The following is a 20950-nucleotide window of genomic DNA, read 5'->3' as shown; positions in this document are numbered from 1 at the left end:
GAAACTTTTTTTTTTTATAAATCTTTTAGGCTATTCCGGAAATCTCATCTGTGTCCTGGTCCACAACCTTGATACCTTTGTTGCTGGTGCTTTCGATAACTGCCATCAAAGATCTTGTCGACGACATTGTAAGAAGCTATTTGTCAATGTTTGTCAATGTTTAAAAACTGCTTTGTGCATAAAGTTATTTAGGATATATTGAATTTTTTTTAATTCACATTGTAGAAAACAAACTTTTTTTTGTATAATACACCCTCAGGCCCGTCATCGAATGGATAATGAAATCAACAACAGGTCGTGTGAAGTTATTGCGGATGGCAGGTATAAACCTTTTTGCTGGTTTCACTACTGTTATGGAACATTGGTGTCCATACGGACCTGATCATTTGTCCGTGCATAATTTCTAGACACATCTTTTTGGAACACTAGAACTGTGTGTTATTATGATTCATATGAATATAATAAGATATTTCTGCAATGGAACCCGTGCATTTCCAAATATAGGGTATGCTGAGGCATAGTATCAATTACAAGGTTAACGTTCAAAATGATCACTTTTTTTGTTGAAAAATCTTTATTTCTTAAAACTGTCGAATAATAAACTTGAATTTGATTTTTGGTGTATTTCATATGTCCGAGTTGTATACTATATAAGCAAATACGGATGGGAGCAACATGGTAGATAGTAACCGCAAAGAAGATGCAGCTGAAAAATAGCATTGATGAAGCAAATAAATATGACTTTAAGGTAACAACCTAAGTAAACACAGGCATCCACAAATGCTTGCATTATGTGCATACTCAAATATTGTTTAGCACATTAAAGACTGCACTTTTGGCTTGCGCTTCGTAAAAAGTAGCTAAGAGAGTGCATAGTCTATAGAATATACACATTATAGATAGCACAGTGCTATCCATGCCGAGCTGTAAAATGACAAAAGCCATTTACCACTCGAGGCACAATATTACAGCTTTGGATTGGTAAAATACTGCTCGGCGTGGATAGCACTGTGCTAATGCTATGCTTGAAGACTTTGCTGTACAAATGGCAAAAGACTTTGTCCATTTCTATCTCTGCGTGGATAGCACTATGCTAATCCTATGCTTAAAAACTTTGATAGAAAAGCAGACATTTGAGGTGAGCAAATTTAGAGTGTCGCTGGTTTTGAGGGTGCTCTATACAGGAGCTGCCTTCCACCTAAACTTGGGAACTACCCAGAGATCTCTCCTTCTTTTTTGTGTGTATGTGTGTGTATATATATATATATATATATATATATATATATATATATATCACTGAAAAAACCATAGGTTATAGACCATATATAGTTAGGAATTCGCATTTACAAAACCTTATTTTACTCACACAAAACCATTGAAATTCCATATATAGTTAGTTGCACTAACTATATATCGCGCACCCGCAATCCACTGCTGATGATGTCACATATTACATCATTCATGACATGGTCAGTGACATCACTGATGACATCACTGATGACATCACTGATGACATCTCAAATGACATCACTGATGACATCTCAAATGACATCACTGATGACATCACTGATGACATCTCATTTGACATTACTGATCACATCACTGATGATATCATTCATGTGATAATACGATGAACCTCTTCAGACTCTAATATAACCTTAGATACAATCAGTGTAAACAGACACTCACAGACTGTCACTCATCCATGGAGTTACTCACACACCTAGTCAGTCATGCAAAGAATCAATCACACCTCCATTTCCTCAACTATACAGTTATACAAACTTTACTTATTCAAACATATACTAACACATATTTACTCTCTTATACAATCCCTGATACAAGTTCACAATGATCCATACAGCCACTCACACATTCACTGGCTCTTATGCACAGTTATATATGTCAACTCTCACATGTACTGTGTTTTACATATGTACTTACTTTGACATGTAGCACTGAGATATCCATTCACTCACCAATACACTCATGCACACAGTCAACCGCCCATACATCTGTTTCCACATGCACTTTTGAAACCATACATCTAGTGAATCAACTGCTCACACATCTATGCACAGAGTCATACACCTCCCAGCCACCCACACACACACACTCAGTCTCCCATACAAATACTTGGGCAACCAATCAATAACCCATATAGTTACTCATATAGCTACTTATCAACACATGCAACAGTTTACAGAACAACAGACATAATGATGCACAAATTAAGACAGTTTAGTCACTAACCCATGCACTCAGTGAGACACATTTAATCATTCACTCATACAGTCAGTCATGCACCTACTAAATCCTTCATCCCGACACTTATACATCCACTCATTCTTCAATATGTAAGACATATTTTAACTTTACAGAAACATACAGTCACTGGATGTTGTCATCAGTGATGTCATCAGTGATGTCATTTGAGATGTCATCAGTGATGTCATCAGTGATGTCACTGACCATGTCATGAATGATGTAATATGTGACATCATCAGCAGTGGATTGCGGGTGCGCGATATATAGTTAGTGCAACTAACTATATATGGAATTTCAATGGTTTTGTGTGAGTAAAATAAGGTTTTGTAAATGCGAATTCCTAACTATATATGGTCTATAACCTATGGTTTTTTCAGTGAATTTTCAAGGTTTTGTAAATGCTAATTCCTAACTATATATGGTCTATAACCTATGGTTTTTTCAGTGAATTTTCAAGGTTTTGTAAATGCTAATTCCTAACTATATATGGTCTATAGCCTATGGTTTTTTCAGTGAATATATATATATACATACATATATAAACATATATCATCTGTATATCTATATAAATACAAACATAAATGCATGCATACATATACTTATATGCATACAGATGCATGTTATTTACATGAAAGTTGAAAAAACACTAATAAAAGCAAAGCTAAAAAGCCACCTCATTACAAACAGAATGGCTTTAACTTAAACGAGGGCGAGATCTATTGCATTTTCAATGCTTGTTTACTTTGGTTCCATCAAGAAGGCATTCAGATGTGTCACACATTTGCCATAAATTCTGAATGTTAGCACTCTAGTTGCACATTAGATCACTGTAGTAAAGCTACTGCTCACCAGGGACGTCTGCTGCTGGTATTCAAAGTGCATGTTTCAGTCTGCATGTCAGAATTTTTTTAATGAAATAGAAGAGGATTTGAGAAGTCACTCAAAATGATCCCTAATTTTTCTTTCTGAAGCACTAATCATACTTTCTATGGCAAAATTAACCCCCTCATGTTGTTCCTTTTTAAATTGAGTGTTTTCAGACTTACCACTTCATTCCAATCAAGATGGCTTCTGGTGTGCCATACTTTTGTCATAAGTAAGACTGTTAGCGCTCTAGTTGTTCTTTAGAACACTCTGGAACATTCTGTCATTGGGCTATACTTGGGGTACATCTGGGTGATATTTGGGCTACATTTAGGCTCTTTTGTCTCTGGTGGCCATCTTGGGAGACTGTATGTCAGAATTGTTTAATGAAATTGAAGAGGGTTTGAGAAGTCACTCAAAATGTGCCCTAATTTTTCTTTCTGCAGCACTAATCATAATTCATATGGCAAAATATACCCCCTCATTTTGTTCCTTTTTAAATTAAATGTTTTAAGAGTTACCACTTTATTCCAATCAAGATGGCTTCAGGTGTGCCATACCTTTGTAATAAGTAGGACTGTTAGCGCTCTAGTTGTTCTTTAGAACACTCTGGGACATTCTGTCATTGGGCTATACTTGGGCTACATCTGGGTGATATTTGGGCTACATTTGGGCTCTTTTGTCTCTGGTGGCCATTTTGGGAGACTGCATGTCAGAATTTTTTAATGAAATAGAAGAGGATTTGAAAAGTCACTCAAAATGTGCCCTAATTTTTCTTTCTGCAGCACTAATAATACCTTCTATTGCATAATATACCCCCTCATTTTGTTCCTTTTTAAATTAAATGTTTTAAGAGTTACCACTTTATTCCCATCACGATGGCTCCAGGTGTGCTATACCTTTGTAATGAGTAGGACTGTTAGCGCTCTAGTTGTTCTTTAGAACACTCTGGGACATTCTGTCATTGGGCTATACTTGGGCTACATCTGGGTGATATTTGGGCTACATTTGGGCTCTTTTGTCTCTGGTGGCCATTTTGGGAGACTGCATGTCAGAATGTTTTAATGAAATGGAAAAGGATTTGAGAAGTCACTCAAAATGTGCCCTAATTTTTCATTCTGCAGCACTAATCATACTTTCTATGGCAAAATATACCCCCTCATGTTGTTTCTTTTTAAATTAAATGTTTTAAGAGTTACCACTTTATTCCAATCAAGATGGCTTCAGGTGTGCCATACCTTTGTAATAAGTAGGACTGTTAGCGCTCTAGTTGTTCTTTAGAACACTCTAGGAGGCTGCAGTAGAACACAAAGGAATCAACTGACAGTCTCTGTCCTTGTTGGATGTACATGTTTTACTGAGAATGTCAGACTTCATTTTCACATGACTGAGAAAGATAATGTGAATTTACAGAAAATATGCTTTCAGTTTAGCTTATAGATCCCCTTCCAAACCACTGTGGGAAAATCATGAGATATTAGTTTTCTTTCAAACAATATTCATGATATCACAGCAGAAGGTTTTTTCACATGGTAAAATCACCTTAGAACCCACCACAATTCCTAAAACGAGTATGGTACCATCAACAAATGATTTATAATGTAACTAAAGTCCTAAAACCCTCTATTAACTACAATGCTTTTTAATGAGGTGCTATCATGTATATTGGTCCCAAGATGGCTGCCAACACTTCTTGGATGAAGTGCTGACAGCCAATCAGATCAGATGTGTGGTTAGGCTCCGCCCAGATATAGATCTTTTTTTGAACCTAAATTACTCACAATCCACTGGAGCACATATATTGAGACCTAGCAAAGGCACATCGGGTTAACAGTCCCTACAATTTTGCCAAGTTTCGTGCAAATCCATTCAGCCGTTCGAGCTAAAAATGAGGCCAACCGCCCTATGGAAATTAACATGGGAAAAACGTGTTTTGGGACCCCCCTTTTTTCTCGGCCCCCCCTTGATGAAACCTCCCCAAATTGTCAGGGGCTGCTCAGAAACAAAATGTTCCATTTTCCTGAAAATTTCAGCCAATTCCGTCCACAAACGCCAAAGTTATTAGACATAGAATTTTCAAAAATCCCATAGAGAAAAAATCCTAACTATATATACCTACTGGCGACCGCCAGTAGGTAATATATATATATATATATATATATATATATATATTAAAGCTCGTTGGTCTCCCTCGCCACTCGGAAAGAAGACCTGAAGCACTCCGGGTATGGCACTAGATTTTATTCACGGCACACAGCAAAAAGAAGACAAACGCGTTTCGGACAGCAGTCCTTCCTCAGTGTCGCCGGCAACCAATTTTTCACGACATTTTAAGTGCACTCCCCCATAGAAACTGAGAGCGGACAACATAACAAAAGCATTTAGACGTGATGTCAAACAAAGTATATATATATCGTCAAAACACTCGCTTCCTTTTCCGAAAAAAGTAGACGCTCTGAGCTTCGATACAAGAATGTGATTTATTGGCAGACCCCCCGCGTTTTGCCGTGAAGGCTTCCTCAAAAAAAAAAAATATATATTAAAAGTTGAAATACTACTTATTGAAGCCAGCTGAACTATAAAGCCATACTCTGGCCCCCATTTATGATGGGTATTTATACTCTAGTTAAATATGGTGAAGTCGTGAAAATAGGGCTTTGCATGGATAGTTTCTAAATTTGCATGCTGTGCTTTATTGTGACATTTAGTGGTTGGGTCAAGAATTGTCCTTTTTGCCTACACTTAGCTTTCAAATTAAACAGGGCAGATGACATCTGTACACCACCTTAACAACATAGGTGCATTAAGCAACATTTTTAAGGAACAATTGCCAGCTTGACCACATTCAGTTATCGCATTGCTCTCTGTGTCCAGTGTACCACATTTTGGAAACTTTTATAAATTGTCTAAATTCTGAAAACCTGGGCGTTTACTTTCACTAACTTAATCATACTTATTTCTAAAAGGCAGCAGGTATTACAATTGTGGATGTTCTGGAAGTATATGAAGCGTCATCAAATGTCTGTACTAATTGTAGTTACTGATTTTCAGATTTAAAAAAACCAAATGGAAGCATATAAAAGTGGGAGAAATAATTCGCCTTAAGAAAAATGACTCTGTACCTGTAAGTAAACTGTTTGTTGCTTGGGCTTTGAGGGTTTGGGATTTTTGAGTTTAAAAAAAAATCATGATGTATTACTTTATCTATTTTTCATGGATAGGCGGACATTCTCTTGCTAACCAGCTCAGACCCGAACAGCCTGTGTTATGTCGAAACAGCAGCACTGGATGGGTAAGTTTGAAACTAAAGTTCACAAAATATATCTTTGCTGCTGTATTTATTTGTTTTGGTTTGAAAGGGAAGGAGGGGAAAGGAATCATTTGGCTGTGTTGTGCCTTACTCAACAGAAGATGTGTGTGGACTGCTTCTCAGACCTACGTAAACAGTCTGAGCCATATAACAGCTTACTTTTACATTTTACCTTTACTAGAATTATGTGTCATATTAATATATAGGGGCTTTTAGCCAGCAGTCTTCTTCATCCATTGATTCCAGTGTTGTAATTCAGTTTTCTTCTGCCCAATACAGCACTGGGTATGTTTGCCTTTTCCTGACTTCACTACGAGTGACTGCATTCCACTCTTTCACATGGAGCACATCTGCTCACAAATTAGTCCCTTCCAGTGAGAGATATTACAGTTCAATGTTTGCTTTTTGAGACCAAAAAAATTGTTTTGCTTTAAGCCATATTTTTTTCATTAGTGAGGGCCGAGCAGTTTCCTTCAGCAATACAGTTTTGCTACACTAAGCCTATTGTATTTACCAGTATTTGTTGTATTTAGTTTTTTCCTTCTGCCTGGATGTATATCCGTTCCTTCTGACAAATACAGGTGTGAATAACTTTATAGATATCAATTATGTCAACACCATTAAGCGAAACTCAAAGGGCTTTTCAGCTTCCATAATAAAAAATAATCTTTATTATGTGTGAAAAGAGGTTTTTTTGTAGGGTAAAGTGAATCTTTATTTTCATCAAAATTACAGTATTCTCACTAACCCAGATGTCTGTTTTGGATTTCCGAGCCTTTAGTGGTAAAGTAACCTTCACAAACGCCTCCGCCTACCTGCAGATCTTTGTCTGTAGGTGAATTGCACACAAAATCTTTTTGTGATGTGGTTTTTGCATCATTTAAAAATAGTTTCCAGCTGCTCCTGTTAGAAAATTTACATTTATTATATGTCAAAAGTGAGTTACTGCTTGTTGATTTCAAATCTAGGTCATATACACAATGGTATTTTTCTTGTCCTGTAACTAATAATTGTCTCACAACAATTGTTAAGACCTGAACAGAAAGACTTGATAGAATGATCTGACCTTGTTACAACATTCTTGTTAAAGAATACAGCATATGAGAGTAAGCAGCACTGCTTTAATTAAAGAGGACATTTTTATAAGAGAAAAGCGTAGCCTTTGAAAACGTTAACACATGCTACCAGGAGTGTTTTTTGGGCCACAAGACCTAAATGTGCTGGAACATTTTGAGGAGTCCCAGGATGGTCCGGAGCGATTGGGCTCCAATTCTGACAATTAGAGCCTTTTACCGCTGACATCCTGGGATTCTACCTTACTATTGCACCCAAGTACACTCCTTTAGCATTAGTTCAGCAGGATAGTGAAAGCGAGCATTCCAAAGGCCTACTCGGTGAAGTTAAAGCAGAAATCTGGAGCTCAGTGAAGTGAAAACCCTAGTCAATTGATCATTGTCTAGCAGTGCTTTTTCTTAAAATTGAAACTTACTTTAATTCTACACATACAATAATATTCTAAATAAAATATCACTATATGGGAAACCCACTAGTATGGTGTAGGTGAACTTGTAGCCTGCCGCCGCCTGCACGCCTACCTGTGTCACCTCAGTAAGGGTGACCAGAGAGCTGGTACTGGCTGCCATGAAAGAATTCAAACTTTTCTGCTTAATTCTTCTATTTAAGTAGTCTTCCTCTCCGTTCTCGCTTGCTCCAAATGGGAGTGGTCATTGGTGAGCAAGCAGTAAATAGCCTATTGTACTTTGTCGGAGTGGGACTTCTTTGAGTGACTACTTTGCAATGTGAGTGGCTTCACTCCCAATTCTTCCACAAAACAGTAGATGTAAGTCATGTAATTGACAGCAAAGCACCTAGGGATTGTAGGCATGATCTACTTGCAAAAAGATTTTATTACCAGACCCAGGAGTAGATACTGGCTCCATGGTCACACCTAAGATGGGAAGGTGGATTCCATCAGACAGTGCAAAACTTTCTTTCAGGGAAGGATGGTTCAGTTGCTGTGGGTTCTTGCCCTCTGCATACCAGATTGCTCTCTTCCCAGACACTTGAGTGCAGTCAAAGATGAATATGCAACCTGGTGCTTTTACCCCCTCAAGGTTACTAGACACTGTTTGTGTTCCGTCAGATGTGGTAAACTCAACTGCAGGAGTGACCTATCTAGACAGGTCGACTCGATATCAAAATTTATATTGATGGAGACGAGGTAGTTTGTTCAGGGTACAGCATTGCTGGATAGAGGTAGGGCAGTCCAGTAATGTTCACAGTAGGGTTCCAAAGCTTAGAAATTGGTAAATACTTTTCTGTTTTTCAAACCGGCAGAAAAAACATTCAGCTTGGAAATGGCTAATTTTAGTCGCAACATGTAATGCACACAGTAATAGGTGCAGTGAAGTGTCCCGCTGTTGCTGGAACATTTTCCTGTTCATTTTGTCTTAACTATTAGAATTGCATCAAAACGGAATGTCTGATGAATACAAAAATATACATGTATCCCTTTGCCAGCACTTGATGAGAATATTAGTGGGCGGGGTTTAGTTCACACTAAAGGTTTCATCTGACTATTCCTATGCACCGATTGCCTATGTTTAGCTCCCACCACTTATGTGCAAGGTCTTTTCATGAAAAGTGTTAAATTTTTCTGTAAAACATTTTGTTAGGCAACTCATTCATTTCGCAGTGAACATATTTGATACATTTTATTTGGCCCGAATCCTTTATTCCCAAAATATTGAGTTCCATGTGGATTAAAGGTATGGTAACATGCTTGTACATTACGCTGACTCACAGAAGCTTCTTTCCATTTTTAGCCATTACAAATGCCTTGCATCTCAAATTCAATCAAGTCTTTCTTTTTCACTTTACCGCCCACTGACACTAATTGTTTTCTGAAATCTTTCTTTGTAGAGAAACAAATTTGAAATTCAAAATGTCCTTGGAAGTGACAGATAGGTTGCTCAAGGAAGATGGCGATGCCGGTGGATCAATTAAAGAAGAAAAAAACTTGGCCGATTTTGATGGTTGGTGCCACCATAAACATTATCTTTTGTGCGATGAGACTGTATGCTTTACAAGTGTTGACGGTAATGTGCTTACGGACTTCAGTATATTGATGAATTTACAGTAGCCCATTCTTTTATAAATCTGGCCAAAGCTCGGTCCACGGAGTCCAAATTCGCACACTCCTAAACATGGTTGAATGACAGGTAAGCTAACTGAACAGACTGAGGGACATAAGGGTCTCTGTGGAAAGACAACTGTGGCAATTCTACCTTTTCCTAAATTGTTGTTCTGATTTGTTTTTTATTTTATTGATGAGGATCATTTAATTCTTAGTGAAAACATATGATTAGTTGTTGTGTCATGGCTGTGTGAAGTGTAGTCAGAAGTACTTGAATAAACACACCTCTTTTCTGGCTGAAATGAGCATCAAAGTACATACTCAACTTTCAAGATTTTCTGTGCTTGGCTTTTCCATAGGGTTTCCCCACCCTGCAAACGTTCCCAAAATGTAGGCTTGGTTTAGAATTACGAGATATCCCCCCCAATAGCTTTGAAACTGTGGTGGTCATTGAAGTGCCTGCATTAGAAGTCAGTGGCCTCTGTGGCAGGCAGTGACTGCAGGTCTACAATTTCGGGTGCCATGCAGTAAAAAGCAGGAAGCAAGTGTATCAGGGGAGAGCCATTTGGGGACTAATGGCATGCTGGTATGGCTCAACTGAGGTATTTGCCACTGTATCCAACAGTTGTTGTCCAAGTGTTGACGTTCCCAAGGAATTGGTGCTTTCTAACTCCCCGAGTGGGAGCCTTGGTGAACAGGGACACATATTGTAGCCGCCCTGCAGATCCAACAGTAAGTGCCTGAAGGACAAGTTGTCAAAAGAATGCATATAGATGCCCCTGTTTTAGGACTGTTTACAATCTTCCCAGTTATTGGACCTAGAAGGGATGAAGCCCAACCAGCGAAGTTGAAGGAGACCTTGCAGGAAAAATAAGAGAAAGCATTAGCTGGGGTTTAGGTGACTGATCATACATGCAGGAGTGACCGTGGGAGCAGATTGTTAAGGCTGTTCACCATGGGTTTATGATTAAGATGAATTCATGTTTAGTTATGTTTTGTTGCAGATACTTTTAAAATATGCCTAAATCTTAATATTTTTATCAGTGCAAAACTCAGTGATTCTAATATGTGGTATGAAAATGCATATACATACAAGAACAACCTGATACATTTTTACAAAGAAATACATCTATTTTTTGGGGCATAGGTTTGCAGTTATTGGTTAATTTACTATCTCATAAAAAACCTAAAGTAATCATTTGATACTAAGTGTCACAAGCAGTGCATCTGTGTCTGAAATATCATTTGATAAGGTCTCTACACCCCCCCCCCAATAAATTTGCCTCCAAATTCACGGACTTATTGTGATGCCACATATGTCTAACAGTTGTTAGATTAAAAAGCTTCTTCATCATATTAGCGAGCATTAGCAATGCCAGCAGGTCCGGCTTTAAAGAAATGTTGTATGGCAATATGAATCATTACAAGTAAATAGCCCAGGAATAAATATGTATTTGTATGGAGGTGTTGGACTTGACCCTTTTTGCAGGGTCATCCCAGAGCTCTTTGCCTTTTTCCTGTATTTTTTCTGACCTGTTGGTGGTGGTTTAATGACTCTGGGCACTTTATCATTGCTGATCCGTGCTAAAGTGCATGCGCTCGCTTTTAAACTTGGTAAGATTGGTCTACATCTATTTGGCATCGTTAATTTACCTAAAAGTCCCTTGTACAGTGATATCCCATATACCCAGGGCCAGTAAATTAAATGCTACTTGTGGGCTTGCAGCGCTGCTTGCGCGAACCACCCAAGTAGCCTTTCCAACCGGTCTCAGGCCTCTGCCACTGCAGGACCTGCGCATGCAGTTTACTGCCGCCGCAACATGGCATATAATGTGCTTGCCGTGTCTGCAACTCCCCTTTTACTACATATTAGTCATCCCTAAGGTAGGCCCTAGCTAGCCCTATGGGCAGGTATTAGTGTAGGTAAAAGGTAGGACATGTGCCTTAGATGTGAGGCATGTCCTGGTAGTGACAAACAGCCTATTTGGTTTCTCACTGCTGTGAGGCTACCCTCTCATAGGTTTGCATTGTGAATTCCCTGATATGTACTTCAGTGGCAATTCCTGACATGAGAGGCGCATGTTTGGAATAGTAGTGATAAATCCTGTTAATTAGTGAAAGCAGATTTATTATTACTATTTTAGAAATGCCACTTTTAGAAGTGGGCCTTTCTGTGTGCTATGTGTCTCTGTGCCAGCCTGGATGTGTATTGACCGTTGGATTTTGACTGACAGGGGAAAGGGGCTGTGCATTCAGTCCAGCTAGTCCCTGGGGTGAGGGGTTGCTCGAGGTGTGTCCTGCCCTGCCTGGATGGCTCAGCGTTAGGCTGAATAGACCTTGGCTGAATTTAGAGTAGCAGGAGGAGTTGTCCCTTGCACCTGAATAGACCTGGTCACCATTTGGAGTGGTGCTTTGACTTGCACCTTCCCCTGAATAGGGCTGTGCCTGCCTTCTACAATGCTGGCTCCACTCTCCTCTGGTGTGGCTAGGGCCTGGGCTGAAAATATGAATGGGGGTGTTGTGCACTTCATTAGTGTTTGAAGTGCCCCTAGAACAGACATTGCATTAAAAGTACATTGGATGTGACCCCATTATTGTTTAGAAGACACTGCGTGGAATTTATTGCCAGATTCTGCTGGCTCTGTATACTACTGGAGGGCTGCTGGATTACCAGGGGGAACCACCTGGGGTCTTTGCCCCTCTAGGGTGCTGACCTGCTGCCTGTCAGTCTGAAAGGAGGACTGCAGCTCTGCCCTGAGGACCCTTGTGCTGGCCTACCAACCTGCACCTTGCTGGTGTGCCCCCAGTGCTCTCCCAGGTGTGCTGTTATGCACTTTGTTTTGATAAACTAGAGCGCTTGGTGAGTGCTGTATCTCCCTTCACTGTGAGGCCAACAAGCGTGTGTGAAGTGCTTTAACTGGTTCTCTTGCAGGAGAGCATATGGAGGGCTGCTCCCTGCCTTCTCTTAGACCCAGTGCTAAAAGAGGGGTTCGCGTCTTGCCCTGCCGGATAGGCTTCACGTGGACATGCTGAGACGCTGATTGATTTCCCTAGGTTGTAGAAGCCAGCCTGGTCGTCCTCTGCCATTTTGTGGAGTGTTTCCTTTACAGTGCCACCGGGGTCCCTGCAGGGACCTACTGGAGTGATTCCATCCCAACATGCACTCCGTAGTTCCCCCGGGGCATCTGCTCTGGGATTCTCCCATGTGCCTTGGAGACCAGCGTGCCTCATCCTCCAGACCTGCGTGATCCCCAAACGGTTGGCTCTCCCTACTCCTAGCACCAGGAGAAAAGGCTGAATCAAGACGCCACAGTCAGCGGTAGTGCTCCGAGACAGAGGAGCCGTCCTGGAGCTCCTGCGCCCTGAGCAGTGCATGTGATTCTGTTGGGGACCTCTCCCCTTCAGAGTGCTCATCGGCCCGAGATGGGGGGGTGGGGAGGGACGCAGGGAAAGAAGTGAGTGCCGAGATTCCCCTGCTGTGCTGTGGTTGTTGGGTTGCCGGCCAGGCCGCATCGTCCTCCATGCGGTCGGGGTGGGTTTCCACCCTCAACGTGCTTTGTGCCGCTGGCCCGTGCCTGCTACACCCTCACTACATTTAGAGGTGAAATTGAAGGCCTAGTGCCGGGGGTGGGGGTGGGGCGTGGGGGGTGGGGGGGAAGCATGCGGATTGCTGCATTTCCTTCAGCAAGTGCCAATTACCGTCTACACCGCTAGGAGCAGCGCAAGTGCACCATACACAGGGAATACCTACACAACCAGGAAGGTCCCTGGTGATTGGTGACTACTGCATGGTTCTTATGCCCGGAGGTGGTGCTATGAGTCCTTTCAAACCCTGAGCTATAAATATATGTAGTGGTATGTCCTGTGTGGAAATGGCCAGATCCATAGCCGGATACCGCCTAGGGACTCCGGATTGCGTATGATGGTCAGCAGTGATGATTCATGGGCCTTATCTTGCACTCTGTGCCCTAATGTGAAATGTTGTTACATTGCCTCCGTTCGCCCCATGGATATAGTGTTGTGATAGTGGCAGGTACAATGTCAGCAAGGATATCTCCATAATGTGTGCAACTTCACTAGTATTTACTATAGTGCACTGCAGATGTGGTTTATGCATAGTGTTTTACGTTAAGTGCAATCCTGCCAATAGTTACTGGTGACCCTATCTGTAATGTTTGACAGTGGCCCGATTTATGTAATCCCTGTGAAGTCATGACAAGTGCTTAATGGCACAGTAATATATGTGATTGTGTTCTAATGTGTTTTTTTTAATAATACAAAGGATATTTTTATATAATCTTGTGTGTGGTTTCTTTTGTGGTGTGCCTAGTGTGTCACTGCTGTGTGTTGCGCAAACACTTTACACATTGCCTCTGGGATAAGCCTGACTGCTCTGGCAAGCTACCAAGGGGTGAGCAGGGGTTAACTTCGGTGTGTAACTCCATTGCCCTGACTAGAGTGGTGGGTTCTGCCTGGCTTAGCTGCATATCCTAGCCAACCAGAAGCTCCATTTCTAACAGGAGGTAAAGAACTCTAGAACAATATTGGTGTAAACTATAAAGTTAGGTGACGGTTGCACTGTCAAGTTAGGCCTGAAAATCCATTTAGGGTAATGACTGCTCTCATATTATCTGTGCTGCTTCTAGAGAAGATCAAACTTAATACAATATCTAGTTATCTGAGACACCTTTACAACATTACAATGTCATGTGTGTGCCCCTGAAAGTTCAATCTCAGTCAGCTCAATAACCTCCCCCCCGAACTTTCCAACCAACCCTCCTTGATTACTTTCCGGAAGCTTTTGAAGACTTGGCTCTTCTCTCAGGCTTATTATTAAATCTACTTTCTGTTTTTGTATTTTTATATATACCTTATGTTTTAGTCTGCGCCTTGATGCCCTTTGGGCTAAGTTCGCGCATTATAAATAATCCTTCATTCATTCATTCATTCATTCATTCAGTTGGCTAAATAAAATGATCACCCCTGCAGTGAAGGGAAAGCCCTTTTTCGTGGAAGTACACAACGTCTTCCCAATGAAAACATGTATACTGGGATCCCAACATGTGGGAAGGGCCACAGTCCCTCTCTAGTGATGCTCACATATTGTCTGTTGACAGCTACGCTGGCAAGCAAGACCATATAAAGGAGATAAACATTTAATTAGGATTCATGTTGGATTTGAGTTGTTTCCAAGAGTTATTCTTACCTTATTAAATAGATATTTGGTTGCATTACTTTTAATCTCTGAATTTGTGAATGGGAAGTTATTGTTTCCCATTACCCAATTGTCATTTTCTTTATTTTGCCTAAAAGTGGGTTTATTGCAGCGTTAGTCTTAAAATTGAAAATCTCGAGGTCCTTGACATTGAGTAAGAAAAATAAACCATGCTAAGCTATTGTAATGCTTTTGCATTACTGTAGTACAGAAAGACTAAAGAGATGCTAATGCTGTATTTTCAACCTGGTTATAGAAACTGCTGTCACGAAAACAATAGCATCCAAATATCCATCGTATATCTAACAGAGGAAGAGTTAAGTAGCCTTTAGAGCAAACTATATCACATCTAGAAAAAAATGCTTACATGAATAACCTGGCCAGTTACCCCCACAATCACTTATTTCAAGTCCTTGACTTACTAGTCCCTAATAATAAGGAAAGTCCAGAAGAATAGAATCAAGCCCCAAAAAGGGCCCTTATCGGTAGAGGCTCATTTTGTGTGGGCTTCCGAATGACAGTAAAACCACTGCATGAAAATTATTCATGATAAAGCAGGGTTATGAATTGACACAGTCTAAACATTACAAAACTAATTATGACTAATGGACTTCATAAACTCCTTCAGTGTTCGTACATTCTGAAGAATAATGGAAAAAAACGCCTATCTGCTAAACCTATGGTCCTTACATGGCGAAAATCAGCATATCTGCTAAACCTATGGTCCTTACATCGAGCAACATTTGGACTCCTTTGCTTGTCTGTGATTTCACGTGTGACTCTGGCAGTTTGTTGCATTGTTTCTATGTGCACCACTTTGCTGCCAAGGAGAATCAGTGAATTGAATTCTTTTTACTGACACCTTGTGTGACCTTCAGGTCACCAAGACAAGACGTACATACCATTCCATCTTCCTGAAGTGAATAAATGCATACCTTTAAATTTAATAATAGTAACATCTTATATATACTGCACTTCAGTATCAAGCAATATTAAAAACAAGTTCTAACTATACTTTGTAGTTATTTTAAATTGATAAAAACCTTTAGCCCTTTATTCTTTAATTTTAGTTGTCAAGCTTAAATATTCATATTCTCATGCAGCCAGTATGGGGAAATACTGTTGCTGCTAATACATGGACACCTTGCATGTATGCAGTATTTTAAATACACATACATACAAATGGGGTAATGCTGTAGTCCAACAGATCTTGATTTCAGTTTTTCTTCTATTACAAAACTTTAAATTGTACTTTTGCTTGATCTGGTATGATATTTACTCTTTTATAGCGCACGAATCACCCTGGGGCATCTCGGCGCTGCCTAGAGAAACATCACTGGTAGCGAGGGCCTGAGCTATGGTACTCTAATAGAGCAAAGCCTTAAGGTGTTTCCTGAAGGTTCCATATGACGGAATATCCCTCAGGGCCTTAGGCAAGCTGTTCCAGTACTTGGGCGCCAGATAAGAGAAGGCTTTGCCTCCTGTACGTTTAAGACCGATACAAGGGATCTTGAGCAAATGCAGGGAGCCAGATCTCAGATTGTGGCCTGGAATGTATTTTTCCAATTTCTTTTGTAAATAAGGCCCTCGTCCATTTAACGCGTTGAATGACAAACAGCAAATTTTAAAGATGGATTTTTTTTTTACCGGTAGCCAATGCAGGTCTTTTAGCAGAGGTAGAGAAGGGAAGCCTGCTGGCATATTTAAGATCATTCTGGCAGGGGTATTTTGGATGACCTGTAATTTATTTAGTAATGTCACACCCAACTCGGCCAACAAGGCATTTCCGTAGTCCAAGCGACTGATCACCATCGCTTGGACCAACGTTCTACGATGGGCAGTCGGTATATAAGGGAGGATTTTACGAAGCAGTCGTGAACTGTAGTAGCAGGAGCTTGTGGTAGCTGCTACGTGATCTTTCATTGACAGTGATAGATCCAGCTTTACGCCCAAGTTTTTAACACTCTGCTTGGGGACAGGGGCGACACCCAGCCTCAGGGGCCACCACTCATCAGACCAAACTGCTGAGGTATTTCCCAATAGCATGACTTCCGTTTTTCCGGGTTTCAACTGGAGGCAGTTGTTAGTCATCCAGTTGGATATCGCCATTATACCCTTGGAGAAGCGGAGCTTGTCGGATTCTGGATTAGGGCCGATGGTGAACAACAGCTGCGTGTCGTCAGCAGATGAGATGGTTTCAAAACCCAGGGCTTCTACTGCCTTAGCCAAAGAGGCCATATAAATGTTAAAAAGGGTTGGGCTAAGGCAGGAGCCCTGAGGAACACCCTTGTCCAGTGGTATTTTATCAGATTGGAAAGGGGCCAAGATGACTTGTTTGAGATCTATCCGCCAGAAGGTTCTGAAGCCATTTAAGGGCTAATCCCTGAATGCCACAGGAAGTTAACCGCTCTGCGAGGTTTGTGTGGCAGATGGTATCAAAGGCCGCGGAGAGGTCAAGAAGGATCAGTATAGCTGATCCGCCTGCATCTATTGTCATCCTCAGGGAGTCTGTCACGGCTAATAGAGCAGTCTCCGTACTGAAACCTGGACGGAACCCTGATTGCGAGGGGTCCAAGATAGTATTGGTTTCAAGGTAGCTAATCAGTTGCCTGTTAATGATACTTTCTAGTGTTTTGGCCCATAATGGAAGCTGGGAAAATGGGTGATAGTTGCCAAGGTCGTGTGGGTTTGCCGAGGGTTTCTTGAGAATAGGGCGCACAAACTCTTCTTTCCAAGCTGTGGGTATAATCCCAGATTGGATAGATACATTAAACATTTTTTGAATGGCCGGGGCACAACTGTGGGCCAGGAGATCCATAATTTTGGGAGGGCAAAGATCTATGGGAGAGCCCGATTTGGCCGAACATAGTGCTTTAGATATTTCTTCAAGTGAGGCAGGTGCAATGCAATCAAGAGAGCAGTCTACCATTTTGTGGGTCCTTCATGGCAGGCTAGAAGTCGCAGATTTTGCATGGCCGATGATGAAAAATTAGAGTAGATGGTTGAGATTTTTTCCTGAAAGAAGACAGCCAGGGAATTACAGAATTCTTGGGATTCCAGGGGAGTTTGTTTACTTGAGGTGAGACAGTCTTTAACAATGTCAAAGAGAGCTTTATAGGAATTGCTGGAACGCTCAATTGGATTCAGAATGTACAGGCGTCTTGCTGACTTTAGGTTACGATGGTAACTAGCCAGAGCTTGCTTGTACACCAATCTGTTCTGGGAGGTTTTACTCACTCGCCAGCGTCTCTGTAGTTGTTTGCAGGAAGATTTTTCCTGTCTTAATTCTGTAGAGTACCACTGTGCTTGAGATTCGATTAGGGTTGAGCCAAGATTGTTTTTTTTAAAAATTGGGATTGTCAAGTCTAAGGCTCTCACAAATGCCTTGTTAAAGGAGTCCAACATTTTTATACTTCTAGTTCGTTTGTTTGTGGTTCCACATGGAACACTTTATCGAAGGCCTCTGATGAGAAATTGCGCCAGGGTCTACGAGCTAAATATTTCCTGCTCGCAATCTGATGTATGATTTTTGAGCAAAGGCTAGGGATGGAAAACTTTATCATGGAGTGGTCCGTCCAAGTGAGGGGCCACAAAGTCACAAATCAGATGGTCAACGTTGAAGAAGATTAAGTCCAACGTGTGGCCCACCAAGTGTGTTGGGCCATTAACTCTTTGGGTATGACCAAGCTGCTCCAGACCAGAAAGAAGTTTATTTACCTCCTGTGTTTCAAAAGCACCACACTGCTACATGGAGTTCTTTTAGGTACTTACTATGCTAGCTGTTGGGAAGGGGTAGTTGATCAATATTTAGTGCACGTGTCTGACATTTGTTCTTTATGCATGGTCATCAGCTTTCCTGTTGAAGAAACCAGTGTCTTATTTACCGAACAGTGTTATGTGGGTACTGGTAAATAGACTATGTTGCATGTAGTTTTTACGCTTGGAAGTGAATGTTTCTTTTCTCTATTTTATGGTATAAGTTAGACACTTCATAATTTTAAGTTTGTAATCCCTAAATAAAATTATGCATTTGGAAAGGTATTACTAGATTTTTAAATATAACATTTGATAACATGAAAAATATTGCTTTTGTTTTGCATTAGGGGTGGTTGAGTGTGAAGAGCCCAATAATCGACTAGACCGTTTTATTGGCACTTTAATCTGGAAGAACAGGAGCTATGGTTTAGATGCAGATAAAATATTACTACGTGGCTGCACGATCAGGAACACAGAGGTCTGTCACGGGCTTGTCCTCTTTGCAGGTATGGGCATTACCAAGTTGGAGTTCATTTATGTTACAGTTCGAATTGTTTTATATCTGCCTTTCTACTGTACCCCTGTTTTTCATTATAAACTAGAAATATGATATTGGGTCGTACACTACATTTCATTTGAAACAATTAAATATGGATGGATAGTTTGTTTTCTTTGACATTCCCCTTGTATAAGTTGTGACATTTTCTCCTTTTTCCCTAAATATTTATTAGAAATAATTGCACCAGTATGCAATTAACAATGTGTGCTGCAACACACCTGTTTTCTGTCAGTTGGAGCCACCAACATTTCAACCAGATAATATTGGTCATCTATCGTGCTTGCCTCTATTTTTATCTATTGCCTTTCTTGGATCTCCATTTTTAGTAGTGGGAAAAATGCCCAGAACATGCATGTGCAATGTTCTCTTTATATTCCTGGAGGTATGTATTTACTTGCTGCATTGTGCTAGACTTCCTGAAATATTTGGAACGTTTATTTCTTCTCAGACCTATTATGCTACAGTGAGCTCTGTCTTTTGCCTTAATCATAGCATGCACCACACCAATAACCATTCTATATTGTGGTTGAACCGGGTATACTAAAAGTGGTTTGCCAAGAACCCCCAAACCACAGGATTGCTTATTGTTAATGAGTGCCAACAATTCGCATGAAACACGTGTGCATGGATATCACACACTTCATATAAACAATTTTGAGGATCTATCAGAATACACTAGGGGGCTGTTGCAGGCCACTGTTTAAAGTCCCTACATGGTGGCTTGATTTTCACTTTCAATGTTCTTACGGCCTTCTTATAGCCATTTGTCTTAGAGTTCGTGTTGCAGAGTACATGGCTTTGATTAGCTTCAACAATTCCTTTTCTACTGTACTATATTTTCATTTATTTTGCAACCCTTTACCATTACATGCCTTGGAGGTGTCTCAGCAAATGGATCTGGGACAAGAGAAACGCTGCCCTCCTCTTTTGTTGATGTAAATTAGAAGCGTGGCTAGGTCAAACCTCGCGCATTACCATGGATTATAATCTAAGTACTAATATTATCTGGTGAGTGCTCAAGGGAACAGTTGGGGAACTACCGCCCACGTATCCCGAAGTCCTCTGTGACCAAAGGTACACAAATAGTAAAGTACAAAAGAAGAACCCGTTCCCAAGCACAATGCAAATTAATATCACAAAAGTTAATCCAAGAAAATATCAGTCCAAATGTTATATGTTGATAGTCTTCTTTATTCTCTCATCCTATTCAGAATCGTAGATGTATTACAGAGGACTCCTGATAGCAAAAGGGCGTAGCTGGTATTGCCGAGATGTAGCCAACACGTGTTTTATCTAGGGTAGATCGCCCATCGACTTCCTCAGGGAAAATTTGAATTAAAGAAAAGTTCCGCCAGAGTCTAGCAGAACCTCTATGTAAATGTACAGGAATTTATATAGCGCAAATCACCAACCGGTCTCTAAGCGCTTGCTTAGGGAACCCGTCCTGGTATTCCCCTGTGAGATAACCCCGCAGGGTATCCGCAAGCTGAAAGCCAGGCATCCCACCGCGAGGGGCCGTTGTGGAGATTAAGCAAGCTATTGCCCAGAGTCGCAGAGTGTGAACCCGTGAATCGAGTAGGCACCGGAGCGAGAGAATTGTCGAGTCCATGGACATTTTAGGACTGAAGACCCCGCCGCGCCGAGAATTGAACCCTGGTCCCGGGCCGACCTAAGAAGTCCCATTCAGCATGGGTCTTGGTTGGGCTTGTATATTATATATTATATTATAATGATCTACAATCAATCTGGTTCCCACAGTTTCCAGTTTTCGTATTTCACTTTCAGAGATGACCGTATTGGGAGCTGAACTCATACCTGTGATGCAAAAAATAACTTACCTGC

General features: G+C 40.8%; 1 protein-coding gene across 1 annotated transcript in view; it reads left to right on the top strand.

Moving 5' to 3' along the window:
- Positions 1–20950, top strand: part of ATP8B1 (ATPase phospholipid transporting 8B1) — a 496708-nt gene that overhangs the window by 208654 nt on the left and 267104 nt on the right. Inside the window, exons 5-10 of the mRNA XM_086960445.1 lie at positions 30–128; positions 260–321; positions 6184–6256; positions 6354–6424; positions 9365–9477; positions 18897–19055. Of these exons, the coding sequence (XP_086816571.1) occupies positions 30–128; positions 260–321; positions 6184–6256; positions 6354–6424; positions 9365–9477; positions 18897–19055 (577 nt within the window). The remainder of the gene's footprint in view (positions 1–29; positions 129–259; positions 322–6183; positions 6257–6353; positions 6425–9364; positions 9478–18896; positions 19056–20950) is intronic.

This window comes from Lissotriton vulgaris, chromosome 3_1 (genome assembly GCF_964263255.1).
Source record: "Lissotriton vulgaris chromosome 3_1, aLisVul1.2, whole genome shotgun sequence".
Lineage (NCBI taxonomy): Eukaryota > Metazoa > Chordata > Amphibia > Caudata > Salamandridae > Lissotriton > Lissotriton vulgaris.
The sequence above is the reverse complement of the archived record's forward strand: the minus strand, read 5'-3'. Positions and strand labels throughout refer to the sequence as shown.